Below are 18,164 nucleotides of genomic sequence, written 5' to 3'. Positions count from 1 at the left end.
GTGAGTCTGCTGAATTCTCTGCCTCGGAGGGCGGTGGAGGCCAGTTCTCTGGATGCTTTCAAGAGAGAGCTAGATAGGGCTCTTGAAGATAGCGGAGTTGGGGGATAGGGGGGAGAAGGCAGGAACGAGGTACTGATTGGGGATGATCAGCCATGATCACATTGAACGGCGGTGCTGGCTCGAAGGGCCGAATGGCCTACTCCTGCACCTATTGTCTATTTCTCCAGCATTTTTGTCTACCTTCGATTTTGCCAGCATTTGCAGTTCTTTCTTAAACAGATACTTAAATTCAGTAACTTCAAAATCTGTATGTCCTAAACTGAAGCCTTTCCAACGATCCAAAATGTTTCAAAATAATGTCACAATAATTGTAATATTCTATTAATGAGAGATGTTCAGAATGTGACAAATCCCAGTTGGTCCAATGTGCAGTTGTGATAAATGCCATTCCCACACCAAACATCTGAAATCTCACCCTGAAGCCCATTTAAAAAAAAAAAAATCTGATTAATTATCTCATATCCATATAAACCTCAAACTTCTCTTTGATGGGTAGTAATGCAGTTTCTCTTTAATGGTATCAATTGAAGTGGAATTAATTACTTTTCGTAGCAGAATTTGCTACACAGCAAAAATCCAGAGGATTAAAAAAAGGATTTTAACTGCAACAATGTTCAGATAATAACAAAGGTCCAATGAGCCAGTTTGTCTAAGCCTCAGTGAAAATTGAATATATTGGCTCTGCATGTTCTTTGGCTTCTGTTCAAGGCAGTGTTTTTTCTGCTGCCTATTCCCATCAGCAGTTTGGGTCAAGCAATCACGAGTGGAGCAACGATGAATGGGGAATATTCAAACACCAGTGAAACTGATGACAGGTTTTACAGAACTTGGCAAACTGCCACATGAGTATCTGTGTCATGAATGGATGAGACTCATTCATAAAGAATGCTTTCACTGAATGGCTGCGTGGTGAGCTGTACATTTACAATGAGTTGGCACTGCACGGCACGTTGTCTTTTACACACAATAATGTCATGAATAGAATAGAAAGCATCCAGATTGGAATGTCCTGCTACAGTATCTTGTACCATTAAAATAAAAACAATTCATTCATTACAATGAAATTATTAAGTATGGTCAAAAATATTCATTTTCAAATTCTAAAATATACATGGTGAAATGACCTGAAATTCTATGTCAATTACTGCTCTTGGTTTGCTGAAGGAATAGAACAAAGAGGAAAGATGGTGTCGACAGGAATAGTTTAAATAGGAATATGTTTAAGAAGGAACTGCAGATGCTGGAAAATGGAAGGGAGACAAAAGTGCTGGAGAAACTGAGCGGGTGCAGCAGCATCTGTGGAGCAACGCCGTTTCGGGCCGAAACCCTTCTTCAGACTGATATGATGTGTAATAGGAATATGATGTGTAGGAAGCAACTGCAGATGCTGGTTTAAACCGAACATTGTCACAAAAAGCTGGAGTAACTCAGCGGGTCAGACAGCATCTCTGGAGAAAAGGAATAGGTGACGTTTTGGGTCAGGTCTCGACCCAAAATCCCCAGAGGTGCTGTCTGACCCGCTGAGCTACTCCAGCTTTTTGTGTCTAAATAGGAATTTGAAATAAATCAGAGACAAAATAGAAGGGCTTTTCCGAGGATTTCCTAGCATAAGCCACAAGGTGTTCCTCTCTGTACCTACATCAGAAGCTGGCCAGGCAAACTGTAACAATGTCAGTGCCGTCGGACATATAAAACACATCATATTGAACACAATAGGGTAATAGGCACAAGTCTAAAAGCAGACAACATCATGCTTTGGCACAACCCTTGCTTGTAATTGCACGATTTAAAGCTGGACGAAAATATTTTGCATTCTGGAGAACAAAGCGACTACCATTCAATTGTACAAAATAAAGGGTTGTTGAACTGAAGTGCTGAGAGATTGTGTTAATACAACCGGTTTATATTGTGAACATTTACTCTGCACTAGGTGCAAGGGTTCTCAATCCATAGGAATAAAAAGGATTGGTGTTTGCTTCTTAGGTTGTGGCTGGAGACCACTGCTAAACTGCTAACACTGTTAAAGTCTGAAGAAGGGTCTCGACCCAAAACATCACCTATTCCTTTTCTCCAGAATTGCTGCCTGACCCGCTGAGTTACTCCAGCTTTTTTGTGTGTGTCTGCTGCTAGAATGTAAATGGTTTTGCTTCACAGAGCCAGATCGGTGAGTGAGCACTTTGTGCCCATGACAGAATTCCCAGCAGATTCACATCTAAAACACACAAGCAACTTCCTTTACAAAATATTCAGAAAGTCTTTGTATGGTGGGAAGAAGATCCCTTTTATCTGACCCCATTGCATGCAAAATAATGCATTGGTTTAAATTAAATATCTTTCTAGTGAAACATGAACTCAGGTTCTTGCTCCACAGACGCTGCCTGCCCTGCTGAATATTTCCAGGATGTTAGTTTAATTCAGACTTCGATTATCTGCAGTTCTTGCGATTTTGAATTCATACAGTACATCAATGTATATTTCGTGGTGATGTAAACATTATAATTTCAACATAATAAATGCCCCTTCATAAGTGTCTCCCCAGTTATCTAAGATTGGTCCACTGAAGATTCGTCAGCTGTTTCTGCCATTCACCTCTGCAGTGAGATTGAAAACAAGCCAGTGGCCAAATAATGAGGCTGGTTCCTTCATCCTTTGTTGATGGCCTTGACTGGAATTGAAGCAGTTTTTAAAATATTGATGTGCGCTTTGACCCTTTTGTTCAAAACCATGCAAAACAAAATTCCTAAAATGTTTTATGATTTCTAAAAATACTGGTGGAACAATTCCATGCTTGTTGAAAGCCATCATGCATTTGAACCGAGTGTACGTGTGTTTCAGCAGTCTCTGTCAGCAGACTCTTTGACGAATTAACCTTCAAATCCAACCCTCTCTTGACCTGACATTCACATGGTCACTGTTATTTTCAGCGAGAACCTCTGAAAAACACTGTGAACAAGTCCCGATGTTGTGTGCTAATTCTGTTCTCAGCCCAATGAAATACATTCTTCTGCAGAATACCAACCACTGCTCCGATTACTCATTGGCTAGATAGGAACATAGACCCAGCAATTAAGGAAGTCATGATGCAACTCTATAAGTCTTTGGTTAGACCACGTGTGGAATATTGTGAGCAGTTCTGGTCATCCCATTACAGGAATTTTGTGGAGGTTTTAGAGAGGGTGCAGAGGAGGTTTACCAGAATGTTGCCTGCATTAGGGGGTTTCAGCTAGGGAGGGGTTGGATAACTTGGATTGTTTTTTCTGAAACGTCAGAGGTTGAAGGAAGACTTGATAAAAATATACAAAATTAGACAATAGACAATAGATGCAGGAGTAGGCCATTCGGCCCTTCGAGCTCGCACCACCATTCAATGTCACCACCATTCCCAATCAGTACCCCATTCCTGCCTTCTCCTCGTATCCCCCGACTCCGCTATCTTTAAGAGCCCTATCTAGCTCTCTCTTGAAAGTATCCAGCTCTCTCTTGAAAGTATCCAGAAAACTGGCCTCCACCACCCTGTGGGGCAAAGAATTCCACAGCATCACAACGCTCTGTTTGAAAAAGTGTTTCCACATCTACGTTCTAAATGGCTTACCCCTTATTCTTAAACTGTGGCCCCTGGTTCTGGACTCCCCAAACATCAGGAACAGGTTTCCTGCCTCCAGCGTGTCCAAACCCTTACTAATATTAATACAGGCCTTGAACCTGGTGAGAAGCAGGAGGAGCCCGGCCAGGAATCACCCCACAGAGCCCAGTCCCTCTCCACGCACTAGAGTCTCCCAACCCCTGCAGAGTGGTTATTAAGATGGCTGATCCGTGGGTGGTTTCTGCTAGGATGCAAGTCGGGGCCTGATCAACCCCGGCTGGGTCGCCTGGGCGAGGGTGTCTGATGTTGTGAGACCCAAAACACCCGATGACCCCAGGTCACATCACTGAGGATGTGTCCCAGCGCATCTCGAAGATGTATCTTTTTCACATTTTTCACAATGTTTCAATACGATCCCCTCTCATCCTTCTAAACTCCAGAGTATTTATGAGAGACCTAGATAAACTATGAGAGGCCTAGATAAGGCAGACAGTCGGAGCCTTTTCCCCAGGGTGGAAATGACCAACACTGGAGGGTACAGCTATAAGCTGAGAGAGGGAAAGTTTAATGGAGACGTGTGGAGCAGGTCATTTTCACACAGAGGGTGGTCGGGGCCTGGAACGCATTGCCAGGGGTGGTGGAAGGGACAGATACATTAGTGTCATCTATGAGGTTTTAGATAGGCACATGGACATGCAGGTTACATTGTGGATCATGTGAAAGTAGATGAGATCAGTTCAGAGAGACACCATGTTCAGCACAAACATTGAGGGCCGAAGGGCCTGTTCCTGTGATGTACTGTTCCATCTTCCAATTAACCCCAGCTCTCGTGGCCTGTCCAGCTTGGAGTGAAACGGGTGATGCTTTCAGAGTCCAGGGCAGCGAAGGGATTGGTCATTTATGCCCTCGTTGGCTTTATAAATGTTTACAGCAACAGAAAAGGTTGAAATTAATGCTTCCAACCTAGAAGTCGGAGGATAGAGAGGCAGGATCATCATGCCAGATTCACCATTTGATAAGATCACAGTTGACCTATGACTGCAGCAATGCTCATCTGCACTAATCCATTGATCTAAAAATCTACCAAATATAGGAAGGAACTGCAGATGCTGGTTCAAACCAAAGATAAACACAAAGTGCCGGAGTAATGCTGGGGACAGGCATCATAGCATCTCTGGAAACATTTCGGGTGGAGACCCTTCTTCAGACTTAGCATTTTGTGTCTAAAACTCTACTGATTTGTTTTCAATACACTGAGCAATCGAGTCCGCATGCAGTCTCGAGTAGAACTTTCCATAGATTCACTGTGCCCCCATCTAATGGCCCTTTCCCACGGTACGAGTTCATTCCAAGTGCTCTCCCAAGTTTAAAACAAAATCAAACTCGTGATAAGCATGTAGAATGAACGTAGCGGGTACGTTGGAGCTCGGGGACGCCTCTTAGCGGCTCGTAACGCTAACGGCAAGTACTTGGGAAACGGGATAAGCTCGGGAAGACTGGTGAAGATTTTTCTACATCTTGAAAAATGTCCACGAGAGCCCCGAGTACCTACGAGCGGCCATTACCGTAAATCTCCGAGTTCGAATCAGGGCAAACTCGGGAGAACTTTTTGAGTGAACTCGTACAGTGGGACAGGCTTTAAGTTGTGAAAGTCTGATCCCTTATCTTGAGATTCTCACCACTGGTTCTGGACATGTCAGCCAGGGAAAATATCATCCCCATATCTAACCTGTTAAGCCCAGGAAGAGTTTTCAATGTTTAATGAGACCAATGTACATTCTTCCAAACTCTTTGAGCTTAATTTCTTGGACAAACACCCCATTCCAGGAATCAAACTGGTGAACCTGTATGAAACTCCTTCTGTTGCAAACGCATTGTTCTTAGTGTTGGGAGATCACTTGTACACAACATACCAGATGCAGTCTCACCGGGACTCTGCAACAAGACATCTTTAATCTGGTACTAACATTAACGTTGCAATAATGGCTGACATACATACTTCCTAATTGTTGCATCCGCATATTAACTTACGTGCTTCATGTATACGGACATGAGGATTTCTCAGGACACATTTGCCTTTCAATCTCTCACCATTTAAAAAATTCTGCTTTGCTACTTTGTCCAACCAAAATGAAAGACCCCAACACCTTTCCACATTATATACAATCCCCCTGCCTATTCATTTAGCCTGACGATATAACCTGGTGCCTTATGTGATTTCCCCACAGCCCAAATTGCCACTCATCTCAGTATCATCAGTGAATTAAATGTATTCCGCTTTAATTCCTCATCAAAATCACTGCTGATAGACTGAAAACTGGGGCAACAATCCCTACAGCACCCCCATTAGTCACAGACTTCCTGCCATGAAATTACCAACGCATTTGTGCTGTGTTTCTGTCCATTAACTAAACCTCAGTTCACACCAGCATATTATTCCCAATCCCACATGCTCCAATAATAGTTTTTACGACATCTTGTCCAAGCCCTTCTGAGAGTGAATACAAGTAATTCTATCCGTTTCCTTTTATCTGTGTTGTGAGTTGCAATCTCATAAGGTTTTAATACATTTTCCTTTCATAATCCCACCGATGGGCAGTCGTGGTGGCGCAGCAGTAGAGTTGCTGCCTTACAGCGAATGCAGCGCCGGAGACCCGGGTTCGATCACGACTAGGGCTGCTGTCTGTACTGAGTTTGTATGTTCTCCCCGTGGCTTTTCCCCCAGATCTTCGGTTTCCTCCCACATTCCAAAGACCCACAGATTTGCAGGTTAATTGGCTTGGTAAATGTAAAAATTGTCCTTAGTGTGTGTAGGATAGTGTTAATGTGCGGGGATCGCTGGTCGGCGCAGACCCGGTGATCCGAAGGGCCTGGTTCAACGCTGTATCTCTAATCTAAACTAAACTAAACTAAACTAAATTCCATGTTGACTTCCCAATCCTATGACTATATTTTAAATTCTCTGCTATCACTTCCATAATAGACTCAAGTATTTCTTCCAATTGATGTCAGGCTAATTGGTGTATCTTCCCCTCTTTCAACTCTCTCTCTGTACTTAATTAGGATCACAAAGACTTCAATTTGAAGGGGCAGTTGTAGAAATCATGGAGCTTTGAAAGATGTCAACCAGTACATCTGTATTCCCATAACCTCTCCTTCAAATCCCTAGAGTGCACATCACCAGGTCCTGAGGAGTTGCAGCTGTCAGTTTCTTCCCTTTCTCCAATTATGTTATTATTATGATTTTTTGTCATAATTTCTTGTCTGCTTATGATATCGGAGGCCCACCGAATGATCAACCATGCTTGAATGGTGAAGTAGACATAGAAACAAAAATAGGTGGAGGCCATTCGGCCCTTCGAGCCAGCATCACCATTCATTGTGATCATGGCTGATCGTCCCCAATCAATAACCCGTACCTGCCTTCTCCCAATATTGATTCCACTAGCCCCTAGAGCTCTATCTAACTCTCTCTTAAATCCATCCAGTGATTTGGCCTCCACTGCCCTCTGTGGCAGGGAATTCCACAAATTCACAACTCTCTGGGTGAAAATGTTTTTTCTCACCTCAGTCCTAAATGGCCTCCCCTTTATTCTAAGATTGCAGCCCCTGGTTCTGGACTTGCCCAACATTGGGAACATTTTTTCCTGCATCTAGCTTGTCCAGTCCTTTTATAATTTTATATGTTTCTATAAGAACCCCCTCATCCTTCTAAAATCCAGTGAATACAAGCCTAGTCTTTTCAAGCCTAGTCTGAAGAAGGGTTTCGGCCCGAAACGTCGCCTATTTCCTTCGCTCCATAGATGCTGCTGCACCCGCTGAGTCTCTCCAGCTTTTTTGTGTACCTCCTAGTCTTTTCAATCTTCCCTCATACAACAGTCCCGTCATCCCAGATGGGCTTGACGGGCCGAATGGCCTAATTCTGCTTCTATCACTTATGACCTAATAACCTAACGCTTTGGCCCACCTAACACAGGACTTCCTGTTCTGGGTTGTTCCCTGTGCCTTCTAGGAAGCAACTCATGCCAAATTCATTTAATGTGTAGGAAGGAGCTGCAGATGCTGGTTTACACCAAAGACAGATGCAACATGCTGGTGAAACTCATCGGGACAGGCAGCATCTCTGGATTGAAGGAATGGGTGACGTTTGGGGTCAAGACCCTTCTTCAGGCTGAGACTGTATTTATTACATTTCTCTGCCATATCTTAAATCTCCAACATAATTTCTCTCATCTCAATCTGCAAGAGACCACATTAACTTTACCAAATCTTTTCATTTGCATGGTTGCACTGGCTGTTTCTGATGATCCGTGCTAGACAATCTCATATTTCTACTTTTCCTTTCATTATCAACTCCTTTATGCCCATTCAAGTTGTGGCATTTCTTTCCCGATCCTCAGGTTAGCTGTTTTCTTTGGTGACATTGCCTTCTCCTTTGAACGAGGGCTAACTTTAACTTTCTTGTCAACCTTGTTTCACCTGGAAGGGCTGTAGAGGCACGTGAGTGGCGGTGAGGGAGGAGGTGAATGGGGCAGGTGTAGGAAGGACCTGCAGATGCTATTACGCTTGGGCAGCTTACACCCCAGCGGGATGAACTTTGACTTCTCTAACTTCAAGTAACCCTTGCTTTCCCCCTCTCTCCATCCCTCCCCATTCCCAGTTCTCCGACCTGTCAGACTGTCCTGATTAAATATTATCTGTTTGCTTCGTTGTCACCTTCACTGAGCCTCATCTACTTTGATGTCTCGTTACAGGCCTGTCCCACTTAGCCAACATTTTAGGCGAGTGCAGGAGACTCTGCGTTCGCCTCATGTTCGCCATATGGTCGCCACACGTTCGTTGGTGGTCTCTGATGAGTCTCCTTCATGATCGCGAGGAGTTCCCGCATTCTGGGAACCAGTCGCGGCCTCAGTATGGTCGCCGCTAATTTTTAAACATGTTCTGCGACCAAAAATTGGTCACCATGGAGAAAATCGATAATCCTGTAGTCGTAGTTGCAGTTGTAGTGGGGTGGCCATGTAGTTGTAGGGAGTCGAGGAAGTCGTAGGTAGTTTGAGTTAATCGCCTTTGCTGACCGGGCATTTTTATTGGCTCATTGGGGGAAAAACTAACTTAAGCACGAGTTTTCAGTACCAAGGATAACTGACCAGTAATGTTAAATGCCCGCTAAACTTCACAGCTGTGTATCTCTGGCTGCCCGCTTAAAAGTTTAAAAGTCTGGCTTCTTAAAAGTGTCTTCACTCCTTCTCCCCTCACCCCCCCCCCCACCCCCCATCCTTCTCTCTCCCTTCCCCCCTTCCCACCTCCCCCCCCCCCGCTCTTTTAAAGGACTTACCGAACACTGTGCTACCCATTTTAATCTTCCTGTTCATCGCGGTATGTCCTTGGCTTTGCGCCATGTCAATTTCAGACAGCATTCCCCCGCTTTCCCTGGCCCCCGTGTGTGTGTGTGTGTGTGTGTGTGTGTGTTCCACTCTGACATGTCAGACATTCTTCACCACTACTTCGCCTCACTTGTGAGTGAGTATTAGCTTCTGACGTGAGATACATTTTGAATGATATTCTCACATCACAGAGAGATGATTTGATTATAGTGGGTGAGAAAGCAAGTCAGACTTTCATTTCATTTGACCCTCCGGATCAAATGAAAATCTGACTGAATCAGATCTGACGAAGGGTCTCGACCCTGAACATCACCCATTCCTTCTTCCCAGAGATGCTACCTGATCCGCTGAGTTACTCCAGCATTTTGTGTCGATCTCCAGACAAATATTGTTTCCAGAAGAGCTCTACTGAAGAGAGCACAGATCTGGCTGATACTTGGATCCTGTCCTGTCATTAGCTACTTAGGGATGAGGTCAACTTGAAGCCAGACTTTATGTGACCCCAGAGAATTCCTTGGCTTTGGCAAACCATAACAGGAACCCGAGGATTTTCTTTTTCTCCTTCAGGTGAAGCAGTCTCATTGTAACATTTTGCCTCCTTTCCAATAAAAACATCCAGACATATAAAGCTGTTCCTGAAAGCTGTTGTAATCGTAAATTCAATCAACTGATGAGAGACGAGGGAACCAACGGACATTTATTTTTGTCAACTTCTCGAATTTAAATGACATTTCTTTAAGCTAATTAAAATTAAAATCTCAGCTGGTGAAACGTCTCGGCTCCGTGTTTTCTAACTGGAGCCTTTCTTTGTTTATACAAAGCTGAACGAGGAAATGGGTCCCCCCCCAGCCAAAACGAGTTCCAGCTCTGGAAAATCATTCCTAACTACTGTTCTGAGGCTTGTGAATTTTTTTTGGAAGCAAAACAACACCGATTCCTAGTATCCCTTACAAGTTGATACTGTATGAGCAAAACAGGTTAAAATAGGCACATTAGTTGATTCACAGCCGGAAAGAACATGTGGTAAAGTGTGAAGCAGTGACCTGCAAACAGCACAATCAGGTTCCTCTAAATAAATCTGCAGATTGCTCGATTAAAATTGACAGCCAGGATGATGGGTTTAATTCACAAAATGAAGACACCTCTGCAGTATTTTACACCCAGTTTAAAGTTTAAGACGACAATGGCTTGTAAAGTAACATAGCGCTGGGCAGATGGTGAGCAACTTACATAATTCTCCTTTCTTTTTTGGGTGTATTTAGTATCTTTTTAGTGATGCAACGATTCGCAGCATCCCTTGGGCAAGTATAGGAGAGAACACGAGGGGTTTGAGCACATCTGCAGTTATTCATTCCCCGTCCAGATGGTACGCATTAAGGAGGGGGCCTGGTGAACTGTGGATCCAAGTTCAAGGAAATTGGAAGTCATTTTTTGGAATTGTTATTAATAGTTTGATGTGTCAGTAAATCACATCTTAAGCAAAGTGCATAACCTTTGCAAAGAACTTCATTCAGCTCAAATTTACAATGTGGAGCGAATAATGCAAGGTGGGCCTTATTGGTTTACTATCCGTTCTTGATTGCTGCTTTCCAAATTTTACACAGAAGATTCTCAGTAGAGGAAGGTATGTCCATTGGCATGTGTACGTGATGCTCCAAGTTTAGACCGTTCTTGGGAAACGTTCAAAGGGTTTACAAGTAATACTTTTACCTGCCTTTCATCTCCCTGCAGCCGAGCAGGTTACAGCTCACGTTCAACGATTTCACGATACAAGATACAAGATACAAGATACATTTAATTGTCATTTGGACCCCTTGAGGTCCAAACGAAATGCCGTTTCTTTCAGTTAACTTCTTAGAGTTTAATTCCTCTGTGTTTTTTTCTCTTTAGACACTTATGAAATACTGGTGAAAGGAAAATCAGATACTCACCTCCACTTCTATAAATTCATTTAACTTTTTGCAAGTAGCAGAAAATGTCTCCGTTGTTCCAAATTCAAAATACCACAGTTTGTTCTTCATTCTGCAAAGGATATAGAGAGGCATAAACTGTTACATATAACCAAAGTACATTTATACAAAAGGAACTGCAGATGCTGGTTTAAACCGAAGATAGACACAAAAGGCTGGAGTACTATAACACACTCTTTTGTTTCCTGCATAAAATTTCATAAATTCTGGAGCGATATCTTTGAAATATTTACAAAATTATTCAAGATAAAAATGGAGCCTAACACTGAAATGATTATACTTGGAGTAACGGGAGATGGGAACAAATTGAACACATTTCAAAATTCATTTTTTAATTATGGGTTAATAATGGCAAAAAAAACGTATACTTAAATTTTGGAAAAATACACCCATACCAACGCTTAAAATGTGGATTATAAATATGTTGGATACAGCACATCTTGAAGAAATGCGATTCCTCCTAATAGATAAACCAGACCAATTCTTAACGAGGTGGTCTCCATTTATCGACTTCTTGGAAGCATATGGTGCAACAGAATCGTAAAAACCAATTGGTTCAGGACTGGGTGAAAGATGGTCAAGAATTTAAATACTTATCTCCTTTCTCTTGCTTTCTACTCTTTCCCTTTCTCTCTCCTTTTTCTTTTCTCACTTTCTCTCTTTCTTCCCTTTTCTTTTTCACACACCATACATCCACGTTTTTCTATTTTCTAACATCTATTCTCTCTTTCTCTCTTTTATTATTGAAAAAAAAAGAAAACTGAAGCAGTACATAAAATGTAACATGCCAACATATGTTTGGCACCTTGGTGCCACATTACTGTACTTACTTCTAATAAATAGATAATAAAACATAAAAAAAAGGCTGAGTAACTCAGCGGGACAGGCAGCATCTCTGGAGAGAAGGAAGGGGTGGCGTTTTGGGTTGAGACACATCTGCAGTCTGAAGAAGGGTCTCGACCCGAAATGTCACCCATTCCTTCTCTCCAGAGATGCTGCCTGTCCCGCTGAGTTACTCCAGTATTTGGTGTACATTAATACAAACGCAACGCACTTCAAAAAATCTTCCTTGTGGTATTTATTGCTCAGATTGTAACACAGATTGCTGCAGCTAATAGCTTGACAACAGGAACCCCAGACAGGAGAGTAGCCACAATTGCAAAAACCTCTCCCCATTAGTCACTGACCGAACTGAGAGGCAATGATTGCTAGCGGTCGTATCAAATGCAAAATGCAGCATTGATGTGAGCTAGAGAGTATAGTTGGATCTAGCCTGGAGGTTATCCTCTGTGTGGTACCATGTTCATAAATATAAGAACAATCCCACCAATTTTCCAGTAGCAATACTTTAATTTTATAAAATAATTGTTACAAGGTCCATCTTTTTTTTAAATACAAAAATGTATTCAATTATTAAAAATTAATATTTACAGTACAATAAAACAAGCCCGAACCCACCACCATAATACAATATAAACATATATCCATAATAAATATTATACAACTATGTTACAATCCTTATTGAGGATACATTCTACACCCTGCGGAGCCCAGCGGTCCCGGAACTACCTCAGGGCGCCCGTAGACTGGGCGTATTCCCTTTATAACCCCACCCGGGCACGGACATATCCCCGGAAAAGGGCAGGCAGCCGGCTCGGGTAGAGCCCTCCACCGTCTGGCGCTGTGACTCGCGGATGGCCAGCTTGGCCAGGCCCAGAAGCAACCCAACCAGGACATCTTCATCCCTACCACAAGGTTCATCTTTAGTTTAGTTTAGTTTAGAGATACAGCGCGGAAACAGGCCCTTTGGCCCACTGTCCACACCGACCAGCGATCCCCACATATTAACACCATCCTACACACTAGGGACGATTTTACATTTACCAAGCTGATTAACCTACAAACTTGTACATCTTTGGAGTGTGGGGGGAAACCAAACATCTCGGAGAAAACCCACGCAGTCACGGGGAGAATGTACAAACTCCGTACAGACAGCACCCGTAGTCGGGATTGAACCCGGTTCTCCGGCGCTGTAAGGCAGCAACTCTACCATAGGCTCAGAAATTAACATTAGAAAATGCAGAGAGTTTTTAAACTGACACTTTATATGTCATATAGTGTCATTACCATCAAACGAACATCCCATGGCACTTCACCCTGTTGACTGCTGAGCTAAAGACAGTGTATCGGTCTGTCAAGGCCTACTGGATCTCCCGCTTGCTAATCTTCCCATTCCCATACTGTCCTTTCTGCCCCCATTGCCAGAGTGCGGCCACATGCAAACTGGAGGAACAGCACATTGTACTCCGCATACAATCCAATGAGCATTGAATTCTCATTAAAACATGAATTGCCCCACCCCACCCCCCTTCTTCACTCCCACCCCCCCTTCCCCCGTGCCCCAACTGGACTCGCATCTGTTTTGTCACCTCCCCCCCCCACTTCTGCTTCTATTCCTTCCTCCAGCTTCACAATTCTTAACTCTTCAATCCTTCTGTCTCACATCTGTATTTCCAAGTGAGGCAAAGGTTCATTTGCACCTCCTCCAATCTCATCTACTGTATCCGTTGTTGAAAGTGCGGACTCTTAAATTGCCAAAGTCACTCAAATAACGAAGTAATGAAAATATCCCACCCATATGGCAAACATTTACAAGGGCCCGATAATGTAAATTTAGAAATACCAGGGAAAGTCAGTATGAAAGTAACTTGCATTCGCTAAATGGATTCATTATGAATACTCCAGATTCAAAGTTACAGACTAAGCATGGTCTCCCAGAAATAGAAAGGGTCTATTCAAAACAAGAACATTAATTTTACATAGATCCAAATGATATTTTACTCAGATATATTGTTCAAGGTGTGGACTCGTATATCGGCCAGACCAAACATGATCGTGTCGCTGAACGCCTTCACTCAGTCCTCCTGAACCTACCTGATCTCCCAGTTTCCAAACACTTTAACTCCCCTTCCCATTCCCACACTGACCTTTCTGTCCTCGGCCTCTCCGTGGTCAGAGTGAGGCCAAACGCAAATTGGAGGAACAGCATCTCACATTATGCTTGGGCAGCTTACAGCCCAGCTGTAGGAATATTGGCTTCTCTAACTTGTATCCCCTCTCGCTCCATCCGTCCCCCATCCAAGTCGTACCAGTTTCAAAGTAGTCTTGTTGAGTCTCATTGTCTGTATTCTTACCCACTTACCACACAGCCTGTTTCCTTTATCATTGTTACTTTTTTGCAAATCTTTCATTCATTAGTTCTATATCTCTCTACATCACCATCTATATCTCTCGTTTCCCTTTCCCTTGACTCTCAGTCTGAAGAAGGGTCTTGTCCCGAAACATCACCAATCCATGTTCTCCAGAGGTGCTGCCTGACCCGCTCAGCATGTTTTGTAACAGCGTACAGGAGGTTTGATTAATACGTAAACAGGGGCGGAAATCGCTGACAAAACATGGGGGGGGGGGGGGGGGGAACGCAATTTCTTGGTGGCCGCACGTGCGCACACACACGTGCGCGAGGCTTCGGCCGTGGGCCCTGCGGACGGAAACATCGGGAGCTGACCTGGTGACTGCAGCAATGTCCGCCCCGAATCGTGGGGCTCCAATCGGCTTAAAACTGGCCGTGGGATCTTCCGTTGCCTGGCGGGGGCTTCAACATCGGGAGCCTCGACGCAGCAATTTGACCGTGGGGCGGTGGAAGATCCCACGGCCGATTTTAAGCCGCGCCGGGCGATGAAATACCCCGCAAACGGGCCGATTTAAGCTCCGCTCTATGATCTTTGCTCCACAGTACGTTTCCCTCCTCCAATCACTGCGCATTACCCTCAGTCCCACCCCCTTACTTCCGCCTCGGACCGACAACTCCCTCCTCCAATCATCGCACTGAATCTTCATGTCCCGCCCACTGCCTGCTGACCAACGTTTCTCTCATCCAATCGGCGCCCTCGATTTGGAAGGGATATAAGTAAAGAGCTTTTCATTCAGGATAGCTGGACTCTGGTAGGTACTGTCTGAGACTGTGGTGAGGGGAGGGATTCTCACACCATTTAAGAAGCATCTGGACACACACAAATTGCCAGTGCATAGCACAAAGTGTTGTTCAGTGAGATTAATGTATGTAGATATTGGAGACAGTGAGCTAAATAGCCTGTTGATGTGTTGCATCATTTGATCTATATTTCTACCCAGTAGAATAGCACAGAAGGGGGCAATGTGGACAGCATTTGACAGATGCTTAGGAGTAGGTAGGAAGGAACAGCAGATGCTGGTTTAAACCGAAAATAGACACAAAATGCTTGGGTAACTCAGCGCGACAGGCAGCAGGTGACGTTTCGGGACAAGACCCTTCTTCAGACTGAGAGTCAGGGGAAAGGGAAACGAGAGATATAGATGGTGATGTAGAGAGATATAGAGCAGATGGATGAAAGATTTGCAAAAATGTAACAATGTTGAAGGAAACAGGTCATTGTTAGCTGTGGGCTGGGTGAGAAAGAGTACAGCCAATGAGACTCAACAAGACAACTTTGCGACTTGGGTGGGGGAGGGATGGAGAGAGGGGGGTAGCATCTCCGTGTTTCCACCGTGGAAGACACGTACGGCACAGTGGCGCAGCGGTAGAGCAGCAGCGCTCCACCACCGCTCCACCCGCTCTGGACTTGGCCAGCTCTGCGACGGTGAGGTGGGTAGTCGGTACCAGAGTCCCCGGTCTCTTCCTGTTGGAGGCCGCTCCTCGTTGCAGCCCCAACTACAACGGAGACCCGACAAAGAAAAGGTCGGGTCTCCCGTGCAGGGAGAGATTAAAAGTTACCCCCTCCCTCCCACCCCACCCCCACCCCCACCCCACCACACACATACCCCAACAAAAAATGACAAAAACTACATAAAAACATAGACAAAAAAAAATAAAAACACAGACGGGCTGCAGAGGCCGCTGTTGACGAGAGTCGCGCCGCCTACCGTATTACCGTATACCAAGGCCCATCAATTTTTTCAGGGGGCCCCCTAGAAAGTGGCAGCCCTAAGCTATAGCTTGTTTAGCTTATACATAAATCCGGCACTGCTTACAAGCGATAAGGTGAGAGGATGTGTAGTTCAGGTAGATGCGTGTCAGTGGGTTTACAGCAGCTATCGGTGGATCATTTGTTTAATTTACTTTAGTTTAGAGACACGGCGCAGAAACAGGTCCTTCGTCCCGTTCCCCCGAGTCCTCACCGACCAGCGATCCCGGCACACTAGCTACACACTAGGGACAATTTACACTTATACTTGAGCCAATTAACCTACAGATCTGTACGGCTTTGGAGTGTGGGAGGAAACTGAAGATCTTGGAGAAAACCCACATATGTCACGGGGAGAACATACAAGCTCCGTGGTTGGGATCGAACCCGGGTCTCTGGCGCCGTAAGGCCGCAACTCTACCGCTGCGCCACCGTGCCGTGCGTGTCTTCCATGGTGGAAACACGGAGATGCAGAAAAATGAGAGATGTGTCAGGGATGGTCTGAGGGGCAGGATAGAAGTCAGTAGCATATGTGGTGCAAATGAATGAATTCAGCACCAATGCAGTCAGCAGCACCAATGCAGTCAATGTCACGGAGAATAAGTTAGAAGATGATTTCAGAGGAGTTTTAGAACCATTGCACATCCAGTGAAGAGTCACATGTGGCAAGATAGGACACCATTGATTTGTAGAATGTAGGTGATATCTAAAGTGAAGTTGGAAGGTTCGTCTAGTGGGACAATATGTGTAGAGCTGTGAAAAACTGCAATCACTGTGACACAGTTACACCTCAGTCTTCCCAGCAGCCAGTGAGAGATAAAGACACAGATATGTACGCAGGTTATGGCAAGATGCAAACACAACACAGGGTTGTACAGGGTGACATTAATTTCCTCAATATTACCATATAACCATATAACAATTACAGCACGGAAACAGGCCATCTCGACCCTTCTAGTCCGTGCCGAACACATAATCTCCGCTAGTCCCGTATACCTGCGCTCAGACCATAACCCTCCATTCCCTTCCCATCCATATAACTATCCAATTTATTTTTAAATGATAAAAACGAACCTGCCTCCACCACCTTCACTGGAAGCTCATTCCACACAGCTACCACTCTCTGAGTAAAGAAGTTCCCCCTAAACTTCAGTCCCTTAATTCTCAAGTCAAACTGGGACTTCATAAATTTGACTGGGACTTCATAAATTGTCTCAGTTAATAATTTCAAGGAGCAGAAATAGGCCATTCAACCCATCGTTTCTACTCTGCTATTCAATCATGGCTGATCTATCTCTCCCTCTCAACCCCATTCCCATGCCTTCTCCCCATAACCCCTGGCACCCGTACTAGTCAGGGGTTAGTACGACACATCAAAAGAGATGTAGCATCAAGGACAATGGAGAATAGATCATTGTTAGATAGGAGAAAGCAGATAAAATGTTATCAGGTGGACAGCCAGACTGGTCGGAGAACTTGGAAGGGGGAGGGATGGAGAGAGAAGGAAAGCAAGGGTTACTTGTAGTTAGAGAAGACGATATTCACACTGCTGGGATGTCTTCTTTTCACACCTTACTATTCCTTATCTCTGTGTCTCCCTCACCCCTGACTCGCAGTCTGAAGAAGAGCCTCAACCCGAAACGTCACCCATTCCTTCTCTCCAGAGATGCTGCCTGTCCTGCTGAGTTACTCCAGCATTTTGTGTCTATCTTCGGTGTGAACCAGCATCTGCAGTTCCTTCCTACACAGTTTAACATCAAGGAGCTCGTAGTCTCGGGTTGAAACTGACGTCGGGAACTGCGAAAAGCCGTACGACATTCAACCCGGGGTAGATCACCCGGCGCGGTGGAGCTGAGATTCCCCCCCCCCCCCCCCCCCCCCCGGATGCAGGAGCTAAATCGCCCCGACGAGGAGGCCCGCCGCCGCGGCTACGGGAGTAAGATTGTCCCGCCAACGAAAGGCTCGAGACCCCCGACCTCTGGTGGACAAAGAAGGGAAGAGATTGAACTTTTTTTCGCCTTCCATCACAGTGGGGAATGTGGAGGAGTCACTGTGGTGGATGTTTATGTTAAAATGTATTTTGTGTGTTCTGTTGCTTTTTATTGGTACGACTGTATGGCAAATCAAATTCCTCGCATGTTGCAAAACGTACTTGGCTAATAAAGTA

At 44.5% G+C, this 18,164-nt stretch overlaps 1 protein-coding gene across 1 annotated transcript in view; it reads right to left on the bottom strand.

The window, feature by feature from the left end:
- The window catches only part of LOC129698553 (diacylglycerol kinase beta), a 440,909-nt gene that overhangs the window by 116,639 nt on the left and 306,106 nt on the right, over positions 1–18,164 (bottom strand). Inside the window, exon 20 of the mRNA XM_055637631.1 lies at positions 10,959–11,049. Coding sequence (XP_055493606.1) covers positions 10,959–11,049 — 91 coding nt within the window. The remainder of the gene's footprint in view (positions 1–10,958; positions 11,050–18,164) is intronic.

The sequence above is a fragment of the Leucoraja erinacea genome, chromosome 7 (assembly GCF_028641065.1).
Source record: "Leucoraja erinacea ecotype New England chromosome 7, Leri_hhj_1, whole genome shotgun sequence".
Classification (NCBI taxonomy): Eukaryota; Metazoa; Chordata; class Chondrichthyes; order Rajiformes; family Rajidae; genus Leucoraja; species Leucoraja erinaceus.
The sequence above is the reverse complement of the archived record's forward strand: the minus strand, read 5'-3'. Positions and strand labels throughout refer to the sequence as shown.